The sequence below is a fragment of the Phascolarctos cinereus genome, unplaced genomic scaffold (assembly GCF_003287225.1).
Source record: "Phascolarctos cinereus isolate Bilbo 61053 unplaced genomic scaffold, phaCin_HiC Scaffold_2;HRSCAF=192, whole genome shotgun sequence".
Lineage (NCBI taxonomy): Eukaryota > Metazoa > Chordata > Mammalia > Diprotodontia > Phascolarctidae > Phascolarctos > Phascolarctos cinereus.
Genome location: NW_027555625.1, coordinates 140,685,531 through 140,704,540, shown reverse-complemented (window position 1 = coordinate 140,704,540; position 19,010 = coordinate 140,685,531). Strand labels below are relative to the sequence as shown.

General features: G+C 44.7%; 1 protein-coding gene across 1 annotated transcript in view; it reads right to left on the bottom strand.

Annotated features, from left to right (window-relative positions):
• Nucleotides 1-783: 783 nt before the first annotated feature.
• DMTN (dematin actin binding protein) overlaps nt 784-19,010 on the bottom strand; it is a 44,765-nt gene continuing 26,538 nt past the window's right edge. Inside the window, exons 4-18 of the mRNA XM_020975717.2 lie at nt 18,792-18,846; nt 18,375-18,449; nt 18,001-18,156; nt 13,784-13,828; nt 13,277-13,379; nt 12,771-12,827; nt 12,417-12,569; nt 11,116-11,243; nt 10,270-10,375; nt 3,243-3,307; nt 3,042-3,090; nt 2,819-2,826; nt 2,567-2,632; nt 2,212-2,295; nt 784-2,035 (exon numbers count right to left, since the gene is read on the bottom strand). Coding sequence (XP_020831376.1) covers nt 1,922-2,035; nt 2,212-2,295; nt 2,567-2,632; nt 2,819-2,826; nt 3,042-3,090; nt 3,243-3,307; nt 10,270-10,375; nt 11,116-11,243; nt 12,417-12,569; nt 12,771-12,827; nt 13,277-13,379; nt 13,784-13,828; nt 18,001-18,156; nt 18,375-18,449; nt 18,792-18,809 — 1,227 coding nt within the window. The 5' untranslated portion in view covers nt 18,810-18,846 and the 3' untranslated portion in view covers nt 784-1,921. The remainder of the gene's footprint in view (nt 2,036-2,211; nt 2,296-2,566; nt 2,633-2,818; nt 2,827-3,041; nt 3,091-3,242; nt 3,308-10,269; nt 10,376-11,115; nt 11,244-12,416; nt 12,570-12,770; nt 12,828-13,276; nt 13,380-13,783; nt 13,829-18,000; nt 18,157-18,374; nt 18,450-18,791; nt 18,847-19,010) is intronic.

The following is a 19,010-nucleotide window of genomic DNA, read 5'->3' as shown; positions in this document are numbered from 1 at the left end:
AGTGCCTACCTCTGGGGGCAGCTAGGTGGCACAGTGGATAGAGCACCAGCCCTGAAGTCAGGAGGACCTGAGTTTAAATATGGCCTCAGACCAAACACCTGATACTTACTAGCTGTGTGACCCTGGGCAAGTCACTTAACCCCAATTTCCTAAAAATTAAAAAAAAACAAACAGTGCCTACCTCCTAGTGTTGTCAGGATCAAATGAGATATTTGTAAAATGCTTTGCAAACCTTAAAACACTTTATAAATGCTATTATATTATTATTATTATTATTATTAACCTTGAGCAAGTCACTTCAGTCAATCAATAAACATTTATTAAGTGCCTACTATGTGCCACTGTGCTAAGTGCTGGGAATACAAAAAGAGGCACCTCTCTCTGTTTCTTCACCTACAAACTGGGGCAGTCCTTGCATTACTTATATCCCTGGGTTGTTGTGAGGAAAGTGTTTGTTCATTGTAAAGTGCTTTTTAAACATGAGCTATTATTCATCTAGTTTAATCCCCTCATTGATGGTGAAGGAAACTGAGGCCCAGGGAGTTGATTTGTTCAAGGTTATGCAGTGAATTAGGGGCAAAGCTAGAACTAGATAGAACTTGAGTCCCCAGTCTTGTGCTCATTCTACTGCATTGAGATTGTATAGACACTGATGGTTACAGCAATGAGATTACCTGCATCCTGGCCTGGATGGGAATGGACTCCCCGTATCATACTGCACATACTCCTAGCTCTTCTTTCCCCGGACATTGATGTCCCATAAAGAATTAGTAGACCTGAGGGCCTGATCCAGTCATTTAATTCCAATCAGAGTTCCCTCTCCCTCTCTCCCTCCACCACCCCCAGCATTATCACCCACAGAGTGGTTAGGGATGCCAGTCTGGAGAGGAAGAGAGCCCAGGCCCAAGCAGAAAAAAATATATATACATATATATAATTTGTAGAGATGAGAAGGCAGGAGTGTTGTGTAGGGTGGGGTCATGAGGATGGGGAGGTGGTGGATTAGGTGGCGAGAGCAGCTAGGGGGTGCCCCAATAAATTACATTCTTTTAAGAGCTCAGTGCGGGATGAGTGGGTGCTATAAGAGGCCTGGGAGCAGGGACATGTGGAAGGTCCTCCAGAGCTTGTCCCCAGTGGCTGGATTGGTGCTGGAAACCAGAATTCTATTAGGCTCTGACTTGAGGCTGTTGATGGAGTGAGAGGCTGTGTTCAGAATATCCTCGGCTAACCTGGGGCATCAGGGGAAGCCAAAGGGCTGTAACAAGAGGCTCCAGAGCTTGGGGTAGTGGGGAAAGGAACAGACTGAGCTAGAAGAAAGCTCCCCAGCTTGGGGTTAGGACTCCAGCAGCCTCTAAGGGAGTCCCATTAGAAGGAAAACTATCAGAGTCTGGAGAGTGCTTGTAGACACCACATTAAGAATCCTGGAGTTATCAGAGTTTGCCTTTTACCTTCTCTGTTCTTGTATCCCTCACCCTCCCTTCTGTTAGCCCATTTCTTAGTACCTGATTTGAGTAAGTCTTAAGCCTTTGATACCTGGATGTGGGGGGTAGGAGTGGAGTCTGGGCCCTCAACCAGGGCAAACTTTAACCCTTTTTGTACCAGGGTGTAGCCTGGGCCTGCCTTGTGTGGCGGGAAAGTAGGAGTGATGAAAGGAGGTAGGGTCAACCTAGAACCATCACCAGGTGAGAGAAAGTCTCTGGTTGTTAGGCCCATGACCTGTAGAGGTCTTAGCCTTTCCCATCTTCTTCCCCTCTGCCCTAGGGTACCGTGTCTACCTCTTCTTCACCCCATCCCTCCACTTCCCTAAGAGGTGGTTGCTCCCACTCAGCAGTGAAAGAAGGTACTTTGGGATCTCACAACTCCTATGTCCAAAGCCCTGAAGCAGGTGTTTGGGGCTGGGTCAAAGAGAGGGTGAGGGCAATCAGAAGAGGGAGGCCTTCTTCTTGAGTTCATTGCGTTTCCACAGAGCCAGCTTGCCAAATTCCTCAGGAGACATGGCAAACACCCTCGAGAAGTCTTCTGCTGATAGATGTCTCTGTAAGGGGAGACCACACAGAGGTATCTTAAGGAGCAGTGGACGACAGCTTTATCTGAGACCTTCCTTCTCTCCTTGCCAACCAGCTGGGTTGTCTTGCACTTTGAGGCTGGAGAGCTCAGGCCCTGAAAGTCCCCTGTGCAACCCTCCTCCCCAGTAGATCTGGGCCTACATACCTCAAGCCTCATCCTGTCCACACCCGGAGGCAGCTTGGAACGCCCCTTGTTGGTCACCACCAGCATCTCATAGGGATAAATCTGCTGAGGGTTGGGGATGAGGGAGAGAGACTCTTGGGTTCTTAGGACTGTCTTAGTCTCAAAGTCCCCAAGTCCCCAGAACCTTTTATCAACTCTCAGGGTATATTTGGGTCTCATGCCATTTCTCCCTCATGTCCACCCATCTCCCCTGTTGTCCTTCCAGGTCTAGCCCAGATCTTACCCAGCCCCTCTCCCCATTTCCTGATTGTCTTATTTCCCCACTGACATTCCCCCGACCCTCCAGGCCCAGAAGCTCCCTGGCTCTTCCCCTCACCTTCTGCTCCAGCACACAAGGCAGGGAGTTTCCCCGGTCCATCCTCCCCCTCTGGCCCTCTCCATTCTGCAGGGGACCAAAGCCGCCATGAGCCAGAGTGGGGAGGGGAGACTTCCCCAGCCGTACCCTGGGCTTTTCTCCTCTTCATCAGTCAGCTCTTCAGCCCCTCATTCCCTCCCACCTCCCAGCTGACACATCCTGGGAACTCCAAATTCCTGGCAGGGATCATGTTCCCCTCTGGAGACCACTCACCTGAAGGCCTGTGGAAGAAAACAGCCATTGTTCAGAGAGAACCCCAGGACCGGGCAGGCCTTTCAGACCTTTCACTTGACCCAGGGTCCCCCAACTTCTACTCCCCATCCCCATTTCACCACAACCTTCTTCTGAAAGGAAAATTAGTGACTGCATCGGTATCTCAAGGGGCCCGCCAGTGCCTCCTTCCCTAGTGGCCAGGGCCTGGTCCTCCTTTGCTCACCTGGACTTCCTGCTTCACTCCCTGATGGACTGAACTCTGTGGACTGTAGCTGGAAAAGACACAACAGGGTCAGAGGAGGATCTAGAAGTGTTTCTTGTCTGGACTCATTAGAATAAGGGAGTTTCCTGTGCCCCAAAAGGAGTAGAGTGGGATCCCTCACTTATACCCCTGCCTTCTAACTGGCACACCTTGGGGCCTTACCCGGCTGAGAGTGGTCCGGCCATAGGCTGGCAGTGAGGAAGACTTGGATGTTCCTGCATGCAAGGCTGGAAGACAGCAAGAAGCCATATAACTATCACTTGGGAGGCAGGGACTGGAAGGACTAGAGACCCTTTTGGCTTATATCTCACATCCACCACCTTCCCTCTTCCCCCTCCTTCCAGCCACACTAAAAAGAGGAAAATTCGTGACGAGCGTCTGGGATGCCTGCCTTGTTTCCCTTTTACCTCATCAAATCCCAACCACTTTTCTAGAACCTGCTCAAATTCCCTCTTCTCCCGACAACCTTCCCTACGTATCTGGTCATGTCAAACCTTCATAGTAAGAGCTTAATAAATGCTCTTGCCTTTCCTTGCCCTATAAAGTTGAATTCTAGTTCAATATTTGTTCAATTCAAAGTCCACTGCCTGGCCTTGTAGGCCTTACACAACCCAGTGTTATGGTATCTCTCCAGCCTTATCTTGTTTTATTCCTCATTGCTGACTATTCCCAAGCTTCAATTCAACAGAGAGCACCAGTCCCCTCTTTCTGTCCCAACACACACTGGATTCTCTTGCCTCTGCTTAGGCTGCTACCTTTGCCTGGAATGCCTTCCCTTGTCTTTGCCCACTAAATTATTTATTTATTTATTTTGGGGGTCTTTTTTGGTGAGGCAATCGGGTTAAGTGACTTGCCCAGCGTCACACAGCTAGTAAGTGTCATGTGTCTGAGGTCAGATTTGAACTCAGGTCCTCCTGACTCCAACGCTGGAGCTCTATCCACTGCACCACCTAGCTGCCCCTGCCCACTGAATTCTTATATATCTTTTAAAGCCTATGAATAGGACTTTCTCCAGGAAGGCTTCTTTGATCCTCCATACTAGTAATCAGCACTTTGCCTCTAATTCATTTGTGTGTGTGTGTGAGTTATTATAGTTATCTGTGTTTGCATCTTATTCCCCTGTTAGATAAGAAGCCCAAATCTATTTCTGTTAAAAACACTAGGAACCACAAGAATTAATAATAATAAGTAGTTTCTATCTAAAAACAAGATCCAGCATTATCTGTAATGGACATAAACTAGAGGCCTTTCTAATAAGATTGGGGATAAAGCAAGGCTGTACTATTCAATATAGTGCTAGAATTGCTAGCTATAGTAATAGGACAACAAAAAAAATTGAGGAAATAAGTATAAGCAAAGAAGAAACAAAATAATCACTTTTTGAAGATAATATGATAGTTTACTTAGAGAACCCTGAATAGTTATTTAAAAAAACCTGAAACAACAACTCCAGCAAAGTTGCAGGATATAAAATATACCCACAAAATCATCAAAATTTTTATATTTATCAACAAAAAAACAACAGGAAGAGATAGAAAGAGAAATTCCACTTAAAATAACTACTAAGTATTAAATACTTAGGGGTCTACTTCCTAAGGCATACACAAGAATTATATGCACACAACTACAAAAACCTTTTTACACAAATAAATACAGATCTTGATAATTTTAATTACTCATGGGTAGACTGAACCAATATAATAAAAATGACAATGCTTCCTCAATTAATTTACTTATTTCATGACATACCAATCAAACTACCAAAGTTTTACTTGATAGGACTAGAAAAAATAATAACAAAATTCACCTGGAGGAACAAAAGGTCAAGAATCTTAAGGGAAATAATGAAAAAAAGTGGGAATAGTTAGAGAAATGCAAATTAAGATAACTCTGAAGTTCCACATTACATGCATCAGATTGGCAAAGCTGACAAAAATGGAAAATGACTAATGCAGGAGGGGCTGTGGGAAAACAGGTTATTAATGTACTGCTGGTGGAGATATGAACTGGTTCAGTCTTTCTAGAAAGTAATTTGGAAATATGTTCTAAAAGCTATTAAACTGTGCATATCCTTGGACCCAGTAATACCACTACTAGGACTATACCTCAAAGAAATCAGAGGTAGAGGAAAAGATCCCATATGTATAAAGCTATTTATAGCAGATCTTTTTGTAGTGGCAAAGAATTGGAAATTGAGAGAGTGCCCAGACATCATTTGGAGGATGACTGAACAAGTTATGGTACATGAATGGGATGAAATACTATTGTTCTGTAAGAAATGATGAAGGGAATGATTTCAGAGAAACCTGGGAAGACTTGTATGAATTGATACAAAGTAAAGGGAACAGAACCAGGAGAATAATTTATTCAACGACAACAATATTTTAAAGACAAACAACTATGAAAGACTTAGGAATACTGAGCACTAGCCCTGGAGTCAGGAGGACCTGAGTTCAAAGCTGGCCTCAGACACATAACACTTAACTAGCTGTGTGACCCTGGGCAAGTCACTTAACCCCACTGCCTAACAAAAGCAAAAAAAAAAAAAAGGAACACTGGTCACTACAATGATGGCAATGCAATGACCAACTACAATTCTAGAGGACTCATAAAGAAACATGCTACAGGGGATGGTTAGGTAGTGCAGTGGATAGAGCACCGGCCCTGGGTTCAGGAAGACCTGAGTTCAAATCCGGCCTCAGACACATAACACTAGCTGTATGACCCTGGGCAAGTCACTTAACTCCACTGCCTAGCCCCCCCCGCCCAAAAAAAAAAGAAAGAAAGAAAGAAAGAAAGAAAAGAAACATGCTACCCATTTCCTGATAGGCGATGGACTCATAGTGTTGAATGGAACATTTGAGTGGGAGGGGACATGGACAATATAGGAATCTGTTTTGCTTAACTATATTTGCTTAACAATTTATTTTTCTTGCTTTCTCAGTAGGAGGGGGAGGAGGAAAGAGAGAAGGTGGATTTTAATTTTAAAAAAGACAATAAGCTCCTTGAAGAAAGGAATCATTGAATTAACCAATTAAAAGGCATTTTATTAAGCACCTACTATATGCCAGGGGCAGCTAGGCACGGTGGATACAGTATTAGGGCTAAAGTCAGGAAGATTCATTTTCTTGAGTTCAAATCTGTCTTCAGACACTTACTAGCTGTGTGACACAGGGAACTCACTTAATCCGGTTTACCTCAGTTTCCTCATCTGTAAAATGAGCTGGAGAAGGAAATGGCAAACCACTCCAGTATCTCTGCCAAGAAAACCCTAAAGAGTGTCCCAGAGAATCAGACATGACTGAAAAATGACTGACAAACAATAAACAACTACCTGCCAGTCTGTTCTAGGTACTAGAGATGCAAAGTTAAAAATGGAATAGTCCCTTCCCTGAGAGAACTTACATTCTAATGGGGAGACAACATGTGTATAAATGAGCCCATAGAGAATAAATACAAAATACATAAAAAGTAGTGTGATGAGGGTGTCACTAGTAGCTGTATGGGGGGGGGGTTGCAGGTGACCCAAAAGGCTTCAGTAGATGATGCCTAAGCAGAGTCTTGAAAGAAGAGATGGCTTCCATGAGTCCGATCTGAGGGAATGATGGATTCTAGGCATGGAGGAAGGCCAGTGCAAAGACACCAAGACCAAGGATGTAATGAAGCGTGTGAGGAAGAGGAAGAAGGGCTCTTTGGCTAGATTATCATAATAGCCAGCATTGATACAGTGCTTTAAGTCTGCAAAGTGCTTTACAGATGTTATCTCATTTTATCCCCACAATAACCCTGCCAGGGAGGTACTATTATCTCCATTTTACAGATGAAGAAACTGGCGCAGACAGAGGTTAAATGACTTGCTTGAGGTGACACAGCTAGTAAACGTCTGAGGCCATTTTTGAACTCAGGTCTTCCTGACTCCAGGTCTGGTTCTCTATTTGCTGTGCCACCTAGCTGTCTAGAGTATAGGAATAGAAAAACTGTAGAACGAAGCTGAAAAGAGAGGTTGAGGTCAGGTTGTGAAGGGCTTCCACAGAATTTACATTTTAACCTAGAATCAATAGAAGACCAATAGAGTTTATTTGAGTAGGGGAGTGGCATGATCATATCTGTGCTTATGGAAAATCATGTCAGCAGTGAAGCAGAAGACAGATTGGAGTGGGGAGGAACTTAAGGCAGGGAGATCAACTAGGACGTCACTGCAAAAGTTCAGGTGAGAGGTAACGAAGGCCTGAGCTAGGGTGGTGGCTTGTGAACGGTGAGAAGAGAATGAGAGAGATGTTGTAGAGGTAGGAATAGCAAGATTTGGCAACTGATTGCAAATATGAGATGAGTGAGAGTGAGAAAATAAGGATAACACTGAGGCTGGGAATATAGCGATACTCTTACAAAGAAATAGGAAAGTCTGGAAGAGAGAAGAGCTAGGGGGACTTGCTGAAGCAGGCTGAGTTTGAGATGTTTATGGAGCATCTAGTTCGAAATGTCTGACAGGCAGTTGGTTGATTCCATACTGGATTTCAAGAGAGAAACTGGGATGGATGCATGCCTGCCTGCATGTATGTATGATGTATGTATACATATGTGTATGCATATATACATATATTTATGTACAAATATCTGCATAGAAATGATCATTAAACCCATGAGATATGAAAAGGTCATCTCCAGTCTGTACTCTGTCCTTCCTCTTCCAGACTCCCTAGTTCTTCATATTCAAGCCTCACTCTAGTCATGGAATCTATACATTGGAAGTATCCTCTACCCTTGTAGCCTCTCCCTCTGATTGGATGGCTTTTCCTTCATTTAAGGAGGGCACTTAGGCCCTCTAAAGGCATGTCTCATGCCTCTCCAGGCTGCACTCAAGACTTCCTCTACCAGGCCCCAGAGGCAGGGTACTCTTGTCTCCTCCCCTCTGCTTTCAGACTCCTTTTATGTGTTGTGTTCTCCTCCCATTAGAACATAAGCTCCATGAAGCCGAAGGCTGCGTTTTTCTCCTACTGTATTTATATTCTCTGTGCTTGGCACATGGTAAGTATAGTATATAGTATAGTAAATGCTAGTTGACTGACTGACAAAAGAGGGCCAGGACAGAGTCTAGGGGTATACCCACATAACTGGGGGAATATGAAGTGGACAATGAGCCAGCGAAGTAGACTGAGAGGGAGTCTTTGGACATGGAAGTGGAAAACCAAGAGAGAATAGTCACAAAAACTCAGAAAAGAAGTATTCAGGGGGAAAGAGTGGTCTCCAGTGTCAAATTCTGTCTAAATGTCAAGAAGGATGAGAATTGGAAAAAACAAAAACAAAAAACAAAAATGTTGGATTTGGCAATTAAGATATTATTGGTAACTTTGGAGAGAGCAATTTCAGTTAAGTAATGACATAGGAAGCTAGATTGCAAAGGGCCAAGTAGTGAGTGAGAAAAGTAGAGGGAATAACTGTAGACAGCTTTGTCTAGGAGTTTGGCAAAGAAAGGGAAGGGAGCCACAAGATCTGAGGGGTATCAAATCCTCTGATATGGTCTACTAGAAGGGTAGAGTCTACTGTAGTAGGATCTAGTGAAGATTTTTTTAAGGATTGGGGAGTCCTATGCATGTTGGTAGGCAGCAGGGAAGGAACCGGTAGTTAGGAAAAGATGGAAGATTAAAGAGAAAAAGGGAGTGTGATTGGGAAGATAATCATCCAGAAGGATATGAGATAAAGGGCACACCTTGAAGGGTTAGCCTTGATCTATGGAGAGGGCTATCTTGTTATCAAAGACTGCGGTAAAGAAGGAAATCGATGTTCAGAGATTTTGAATTGAAGACGAGAGAAGCTCACAGCTGAGATTGGAGAGAGAAACCTAGGGAGAAAAAGGGTTTAGGAAAGCCTATGTGAGGAGTGGGATAGGAGAGGGAGCAAAAAGATTGCCTTGCTGCAGTGAGAGCCCAGTTGAGGTTAGATAACATAAAGTCCTGGTGGACCCTATCAGCTCAGTTTTGTGATCTCCTCCAGCTCCACTCAGCAGCATTGTAAATAGGATCAGAGGGGGCAGATGGTAGCACTAATCCAAGGCTGGGGTTTGGCAAATGGACAAGGAAGCCAGGTTTGAAGGGTATAAGACAGGGTAGAACTGAATTGGTCACAACCAGAAAGGGAGGAAAGTGAAGTCAGAAAAGAGGTAATGACTTGAGGAAGTACTGAGGGATAAAAGGATTGGAGGTCTTATTTGGACAAAGGTTTGGGAGGGGTTAAGGCAGAGGAAGAGATGGAATGACTAGTGGGTTAGAGTCAGATGGAGGATTAGGAGCCACATCTTTTCTCTCTCTGTATCTTTCCCAGCACCCAGCACAATACATGTATATAGTAAACACTTAACAACTTAATAAATCTTTGTCGAGTTTGGCAACAAGAAGAGTTGAAAAAATGCACTTTTCTTCCTAGCAGAGGTAGGGAACTGAGTCTGGAATGTTACATATACTGCCAGTCTTAATTGATCTGTTAGTGTGTGTGTGTGTGTGTGTGTGTGTGTGTGTGTGTGTATAAGTTCAAATTTCACTCATTCATTCATTCATTTATTCATTCATTCATTCATTCATTCATGTTTGTTGATTCAGGCAGCATAGAGCATTGGACTTGACATGAGGAAGATCTGAATTCAAATTCTTCCTCAGACATTTAACTAGCTGTTTCACCCTGGGCAAGTCACTTAACCCCTTTGCCTTAGTTTCCTCATCTGTAAAATGGGTACCTCCTTTTTAGGTTAAGTACTTTGCAGACCTTAAAGGCTACATAAATTCTAGCTATTTTGTATTGTTTATCGATTGGTTCCCTGGTCACTCCAGCTCTCATTCATATCCATTTCCTCTGTAATGCTGTAGTAAACAATGGTACCATATGGTACACAAGCTAGCCTTTAGTTCTGTAATATCTTTTATTGTCCAATATTGTTTTTCTTGTCAGTCTTGCCTCCCTCCCCCAAGTAAGAGTGACTTTCTGAAGAACAGGGATTCTTCTTGTATGTTCAACTGCAGCTAAATGTGCTAGGCATATGTCTTAAGTACTCAATAGTACTGAGTCCTATTGCTGAAGTACAAAAGACCACCCCTTCGTACAAGTACTGTCATAAGTACGCTGTCATAAGGTCTGTTGATTCTGGTCCCTTGGGTGGAGTGGGAGACTTGGAATCCAGGATTCCCTCAATAAAACTTACAAGTATGGAAGGGTGTTCGGTCAGGCAGGGAGCGGGTTTTCCTACGAATGGGTAAGGACTTTTCCATCTCCTCCTTCAGGATCATCTTCCCCAAGTTGGAGGTGACCTGGAAGAGGAAAACTGTGAGTGGATCCTGATGCCTGGGATTCCTCTGTCCCATATCTAGAAGGAATAGATATGGAGGTCCAGTAGGTGCCATGCTGAGCATAGAGACGAAATTCTTGTGGGTGCCCCTGAACCCTATATACTTTCTTATTTTTGTCCCATGATCTCCTACATTGTAGCTTTGACCTCTGCAAGAACAGAGCATAGACTCTGCTGTGGTTAATAGAAGGACCTCATTTCTTTGCCATCTTTTCTGTTCTTCCCCTCGACCACGGATCAGAGAAGCATAGTTCTTTGTGCCCATCTCCCACCTCTATGCCTTTGTCCCAGTTTTCTCCTATATGCTCCGTCCTCTTCACTTCAGCCTTGTTGTTTCTGTGTCTTCTACCCCTTCTAACCCCAACCTGGATATTGATTGTGTCCTCTCTCTGCCCAATCCTTCATCCCTTCAAACAGTCAGGCAGTTGTTGCCCTGGCCCTGAGAGTCCCACTTTGTCTATGCTTCTGCTCAAGCATCTTTTTTTTCCCCAAGCTCCTTTTCTGGAGAAAAAAAATGTACCGAGTGCAGGCAGTATTTTTAGGGCATTCCTTGCCCTCAAGAACATTATGTAACATTTGGCAGGAAAGAGCCTTCCTCACACGTTCTAACTGGGCCAGTTTTCCAGGATGGACCAGATGGCAGCTGCCATAGGGTTTAGGGGAAAATGTGGACGTGAGGCCCAGGAACAAGTGGGATGCTACCTTACTGAGTTCCTCTCTCTGCCTCTCTCTTAGAGCCTTGATGTCTTCCCCTGAGTCATCGTCTTCCTCCTCCTCCTCCTCCTCTTCTGCTCCTCTCCTAGATGCCTTCCGCTTCCTCCATTCTGTCTCTGGAAAATAGAGCAGAATGTTGGCTATTGCTTTAATTGTTCTTTCTTTGTTAGAAGGAAGGGTCAGAGTAGAGGAGAGAGGAGAAATATATAGTGAAAGAAAACTTTTAAATGGAATCAATCAATCAATCAATTAATTATTTGAAAAAAGAAAATACTGGAGTCAGGTGCATCAGTTAGTCATTCCACCAAGTTTTCTGGAGCGCCTACCGTATGCTACATATTGTGCTAAGCACTATGGGAGATGGCAAAAAGATATAAGACCTAGTCCCTGCCCTCAGAGAGCTCATAGTCTATTTGGGGCAACAAGATACCTAACTTAAGAACACAAAGCAATATATGGTAAAAGTCAAAGGAATGGCACAGTCTATGACAGCTCAGAGAAAGGGACAGATCACTAGGGGTTGCGGCAGCCAGAACAGGTCTTAAAAACAGGTGGGCAGGAGAACATTGTACACAGTAACGGCAACATTTTATGATGACCAACAGCGAATGACTTGGCTCTTCTCAGCAAAACAATGACCTGAGACAATTCCAAAGGACTCACGATGAAAAATGCTATCCACCTCCAGAGTCTGAATGCAGATCGAAGCATGCTATTTTCACTTTATTTTTTTTTTGGTGATTTTTTTTCTTTTGGTCTGCTTCTTCTTTCACAACATGACTAATATGGAAATATGTTTTACGTGACTGCACATACGTGACCCATATCAAATTACTTACTGTCTTAGAAGGGAGGGAGGTAAGAGAAGGAGGGGAAAAATTTGGAACTCAAATTTTTAAAAAAAATTAATATTAAAATTTGTCTTTATATATAACTGGAAAAAGAAATTACTATTAAAGAGAAGAAGGTAGGAAGCATTGGGTTGGTGGTAAGAGGACTACAGAGGCCCAAGATCTTGGAGAACAAGATCTTCCTTACAGAGTCGGGGAATGGGGGGAGGGAACCTATAAGTGTGGGATATTATATACAATGTCAGATGTGGTCCAGGTTTCAGTAATTTTACAAATGAGGGTTCAGTTGGCTAGTAGAATGGTTAGGGATAATACACCTAGAAGTGGTATAAAAACAAAAGGCATGAATAAAACTTAAACATAACTTTTTTAAAAGTAGGAACAAGAAGGAATTTGTGAGTGAGGTCCTTGAAGTTTCCCTGCCCCTACCCCTCATACCCACAACAGCCAGAGATGGTGGACATGGCCAGTAGTCAGTTTCGATCTTAGCTGGCTGGTTGGGGTCTGGGGGCTGGGCTGCTGGGAACTTGGATGACTCAATGATGAGGTCCTCAATGGGGTGCTTGCTCTGGGGACTTGTTCCCACAGATTCTGTAAAGCCAGGAGCAACGTAGACAATTAACACACAGCCAAACTCTTTCCTTTTCCTATCTACTAACCACCTTACCCTCTGCCCAAGCTCCCTTCACCCCATCCTTTGTCCTAACTGCTCTACCATCCCACCACCCCCTAATGTTCACGCCCTTACAAGCCTAATATAAATGGAGGAAGGGGATTTGGAGGAAATCCTACCTCTCTGCTTGTAGATGGGAGGTTTCTTATAAATGTTAAATTCTGCACGAGCGGTCTCTGTGAAAAAGAAGCAATACGGAATGAAAATAAGGGCAAGTGGAAGGAAGAAGGGCTGAGGTGACCAGGTGAGAGAAGAGGAAAGCCAAATGGAAGGGGAAAAGTTAGTGTCTGGGCAAGGAATTCCTCAGGTCTTGCTGTACGGTCCAAGACACAAATGGGACAACTTCAATGGAGAGAGTCAGAAACTGGCTTGGGGAGAAGTGATAGTGTTAACCTGCACTTCAGGCATTTTCTGAGTGGGAGAGGTAAAACATTGGCTTACCAGTCTCAGGAACTACCACCTAGTGAGCTTAGCATTACGGGAGTTTTCCCAGTCTACTCCATAGAGGCTGGCCTACCCAGTTCCCTCATCTTGTTAGCCAAGGAGGGGACTGTGCTTTTGGTGCCTAGTCAGGAAAAGTCAGGTCTGGAAAAAAGAAAGCATTGATGACGATAGCGAAACCTACCAGGTCGATGGAAATGAGGCAGGCTGCTCCGGGGGGTCCCACTAGTCCTGGGCGCAGGGGTCTGAGACATGGTCCCTGGTGACCTGCTTTCTGGCCATACCACCTGGGCAAGAGAAGAATAGCTCAATGTGGATCTGTTTGTGGCTTCTTCCACTTTAACTCCACCCTTCCACAGCTCCCAGGTTCCCCTACCCTGGTAACCCAACTCTACTCTCTCAGCTCAGTATAAGGCCATGACAATGGAGAGATCTCAGGAGAGACTGACCAGGGTAGCTACTGGCCCAGGCAATGAATGTATTCCTTGGATTATACAGACAGAACTGGCCAGTGGTACTATAAGCTCTAACTTGTGTCCCCATATAAAGTCCCATGATTCTCCCATCTAATGGACTATATAGAATGGGAATGAGGTGCCAACAGGTAACTAATATCTTCACATGGTGGAGTTTAGGTAGGATATGGAAAGGGCTGAGCATGTGGTCCAGGTGGGAGGGACAACAGACTTACCTCTGGGGATGGTGGTGGAGATGTGGATCTGGGTGACAACGAGCGCTGTGAAGGTATGAGGAGATAGGTTAGAGATGCCTGGCACTTATAAGCGTTTATTGATTATTGGTTCAAGAGGTGACATTGACATTCATTCTTCCGGGATTACCAAAATTCCCATCTCCATTCCTTCAAGTATTGTACCCATTCCTTGTCTTCTTAGACCAGGGGTTCTTAGCCGTGGGTCCAGGGATAAATTTCATGGGGTCCCTGAACTTGGATGGGAAAGAAAATATATCTTTGTTTTCAATTACCTCTAACTGAAATATATCATTTCTTTCAATTATTTAAGAACATCATTCTGAGGAGTGCATAGGCTTCTCAGAACGCCAAGAAGTTAAAGAACCTCTGCCTTAGACAAACTTTTGTACCTATTTCCTCATCCTCAGATCCCCATGGCTTACCTTCCACATAATCTCCTCTATGGCCATTTTAATAATAATTACAATAGCTAGCATTTATATAGCACTTTAAGATTTAGAAAGCACTTTAAAAACATCTCATTTGATCCTAACAACCACCATGGGAGGTAGGTGCTATTATTATCCTCATTTTACAGATGAAAAAACTAAGGCAGACAAAGGCTAAGTGACTTTTGCCCAGAGTCACATCACTAGTAAGTATCTGAGGCAAGATTTGAACTCAGGTCTTCCTGACTCCAGGTCCAGCACCCTACCCATTGTGCAACCTAGCTGCATCTTCCTATCATATACCACTACATCCATCTTCACGCCCATCTGTCTATCAAGCAGGCATTCATCCCTTAACTCAGAGACATAAGGAGTCAAAAGGAACTTCAGAGGGCACCTAGTCTAATCTCTACCAGGACAGTTATCCCTTGTAGAACTTCCCTGGCTAATGGTCATCTAGCTTTCCCTTGAAGACCTCTAGTGAGAGGACAGGGACCCATTATCTCCCTTATCAGCCCTTTAAATGAACCCTTCTGAACGCCCTACCTCCCTCAATCAGAGTGTGAGTCCCTTGAGTAGAGGGATTGTCTCACTTTTCTCCCTGTATCCCCAGGTCTTATCAGAGTGCTTGGCATATAGTATTTCCTTAATAAAGGCTTTTTCAATCATTTTCTTTTTTAATTAAATTTTCTTTTCTTTCAGCCAGCAAAAATCTGCTTTTCTCCTTCCCATCCCCCACTCCAAATTGAAAAGGAAAAACAATCGCCCTCCACCCTCACCCCTCCATGCCAACATGAAGAGTCAAGTTCTTTCCTCATTTTCATTCATGGCAGCCCACTCTACTTTGGGATAGCTTTAATGATTACATCTTTCTTTGCACCAAACCTAAAACCTGCCTCTTTGCCATGAGTTTCTCTTCATTCTGTCCTTTGGGGCCAAGAAAACAAATCTCACCCCTCTTCCACAAGTGGGTGGAAGATACTTCAATTTACTTGAAGACATCTAGTGTATCATGGCTACCTCTATGCCATCTTTTCTTCAGGTTAAACCTATTCAAGTTCTTCAAATTACCCTCATATGAATTAACTAATCAGTCAACTAATTAATTAATGGAGATTAATTTATTAATTTACTAAGTGAGTGCTGCATATAAAGCACTGTGCTTATTAGCTGGGGATATTTACATGTGAATTTACATGTACAGATGCTGCAATGACTTTTAGCATAGATAAGAAAGCTCGCCTGAGATATTTGTGATCTCTTTCTGGCTTAGCACACTGCTAGGCACACAGTAGGCACTTAATAAATGTTTATTTTTTGGTTACGGCAGACAGGCATCAGGGACAAGCAACAAGAAGCACAAACCAGGGAGGCTAGGTGGTGCAGTGGATAGAGTACCAGCCCTGGAGTCAGGAGGACCTGAGTTCAAATCCTGCCTCAAACCAGACACTTGACACTTACTAGCTGTGTGACCCTAGGCAAGTCACTTAACCCCAACTGCTTCACCCAGACAAATAAAACAGAAGTACAACCTTTGTTGAGGAGGGGAAGGTAGATGCCACCATATGGTAGAGAGACAGAGACCCCAACACCCTGTCACAATGCAAACCAAGGCAGAGGTGGGGTGGGAAGAAACTCGAGCCAGCTGCCATCTGGTAGCTTCCTATTTTAACTCCATTTTCTTGCTAAGTGGCAAATGCTGTTGTTTCTATGCTGCTGAAGGATTCTCAAAGTGCTGTCAGTTCCTTCTAAATTTGGAGCCCTGGGACAAAGCTCCAGTCAACCTGGCCGAGCTAGGGTGTCTTTTTTTAAACAATAATGGTTATCTTTTTTTTTTTAATTAGGCAACTGGGGTTAAGTGACTTGCCCAGGGTCACACCCGCTAGTAAGTGTCAAGTGTCTGGTCTGAGGCCACATTTGAACTCAGGTCCTCCTGACTTTGGGGCTAGTGCTCTATTCACTGCGCCACCTAGCTGCCCCAACAGTGGTTATCTTTCCAGTTATCTGTGTCTTGCCTCCCCAGCACTTCCTGAAGGCAGGGACTCCTGTCTTCCCCAAGGCACCTAGCCCAGAGAAAACTGAGTTCTAGTCCTAATTCTGACAAGTCACTAGCAGTTTGACCGATAACCTTCCCTGTACCTCAGTTTCTGTATTTGATGAGTGGTAATGATAACTGTGGGTAGCTAGGTGGCAGAGTAGATAGAGTGCAGAGCCTGGAGACTGGAAGACTCATCTTCCTGAGTTCAAATCTGGCCACTTTGTGACCTTGGGCAAGTCACTTAACCCTGTTTGCCTCAGTTCCCTCATCTGTAAAATGAGCTGGAGAAGGAAACGGCAAACCACCCCAGTATCTTTGCCAAGAAAACCCCAAATGGGGTCACGAAGAGTCAGACGTGACTGAAAATGACCAAACACACAAGAATAACTCCCCAGCCTACCTCATAGGGTCAACGTGACAATCGAGTGGAAGACAGGAAAGAAACAAGTGTTTGTCCATCACCTACTAAGTGCCAGGCATCATGCTAAGTGCTTTACAAACATTATCTCAGGGAAAGGGTTTACAGGCAAACACTCCCACTCTCAGGAACTTCTGCACCTTACTTACTTGTTTAGAGCTCTGGATGATACTGTCTTGAGCATGACGTAATAGCAGAGAACTAATAACAGGTAGCATTTATATAGCACTTATATAAGTGTCAGGCACTGTGCTTAGCACTTCACAATTACTATCTCATTGGTCCTCATATCAATCTTGGGAGGTAGGTGCTATTCTCATACCCATTTTACAGATGAGGAAATTTATGCAAACAGAGGTTACATGATCTGCCCAGAGTCACACAGCTAGTAAGTGTCCGAGGCCAGATTTGAACTCTGGTCTTCCTGACTGCACTGTGCTTGGGTTCTGGTCCTAGCTCTTCTAAATAACTTGTTCTACAGCTGTGGACAAGTCACTTCCTTCTCTGGGCCTCAGCTTCCTCTGTAAAGTGGAGGGGGTTGGACTAAATGACCTGAGACCCCTTCCAGCCCCAGCATTCTGTTTGCTCCTATATTCTGAACAACAGGTAATGAACAGAAGTACAACATAAATTCAAAATGTGTCATTTTGACTCATAACAACATTAAACTACTGTTACTAAGCACTCAATTAGTACTAATCATCATACAGGGTCACAGATCCATAGTCAGCAGTAACTGCAGAGGGGCATCCAATTCAACCCTTTCATTTCCCAGGTAAGGCCCAAAGGGCAGGAAAGTATTTTGCCCAAGGTAGGCCAAGTAATAAGGGGCAGAGGTGAGGGTCCTCTGATTCCCAATCTAGCTTGTCTTCCCCATGCAAGTTTCCTGGGCACATTTCCCATTTCTCATCATCTTAAATCTCTCTCCTGCCTAGACACAAACTACAATGAGAGTTTCTCCTAAAATCACTTTTTTCTTTTAGAGGCAGCTAAGTTAGGTGGCAAAGTGGATAGAATACTAGATTTGGAGTTGGAAGAAATGAGTTCAAATGTGGCTTCAAACACTAATGACTCTTGGTAAATCATGTAACCTTTCAGCCTCAGTTTCCTCATCTGTAAAATGGGGACAAAAAAATAATATGTACCTCAGGTTTTATAGGATCTAATGAGATAGATGCAAAATGCTTTACAAGACTGAAAGCTCTATAGGAAGGCTATTACTTTTTTTTTCTTTCCCCCAAAAGAGCACTTACACACACACACACACACACACACACACACACACACACACACACACACACACACACCCTACCTCTCTGCTTCGAGGCAGCTCCACGTGGTCCAGGAGGGAGTATGTGAAGTGTGGTTCATAGATCATCAAGTCTGGTCGTTCAATGTCCAGGATGGCCTTGTCCTTGGGGATGGCCGCCAGGTCCTTGTAGCCCAGCACCTGATTATCCATCTTGGCCTGAAGAGAGAGACAAGACAGGACCAGACTCGTTACCCAGGGTACCTGGGTCCCCTCACCCCAAGGCAGACGTAGCCCACACCCATTGTGCTTCAGCTTCCCAGAGAGGCTCAGACCTCAGCTGGGCACCTAACCTACCTCTCACCCCCTCAACCAACCCCACCCCCGACACACGCCTAGCGGGGGCTGAGGACCAGGGCTGGGGGCTGGGTACTCACCACAATGCTGGAGGGAGAGCCAGGCACACTGGAATCTCGGGAGGAGCTCACGCTCCCGGGGGAGGTGAGCGGTTGCTGGGAAGTGGGAGACATGGGTGAACAGAGGTCTGGGGAAAGGGCTTGGATGAGGGGAAGTGTAGGTGTGGGAACCGGGAACAGAGAGGGTTACCTTCTACTAAAAACACTCCCCCCCACCCCCAATCTATTCTCTAAAAAAATGTAGGCAGTAGTGTTGGAATTGGGCCACTATGGCATGAACAGCCACCAGGTGGCATGATTGTCAAACTGGTGAGGCAGGTAGGCTGGCGAAACCCTGGTCCTGATCCTCTCCCACCAGTATGCTCCCTCCCTCACTTGCCTCTCCCCTTCCCTGGGAGTGGGGACAGGGCATGATGGAGTCCTCAGCTTGCTTCCTACCTTCTGTAGCCGTTCCATGCAGCTGGATCTTGGGGACAGGATCACTCACAGAGGACTGGGGGAGTGAGAAGGGGGGGGGACAAGGAGGGGAGGAGAGAGAATAAAGTGCATGTCAATCGACTCTGCCCCAGCAGCCCCAGAGTTCAGAGTTCAATGGAGCTCAGCCAGGCAGGAGGCAGAAAGCACATACCAGCAAAGCCAGCAGCTCCACGTCCCTTT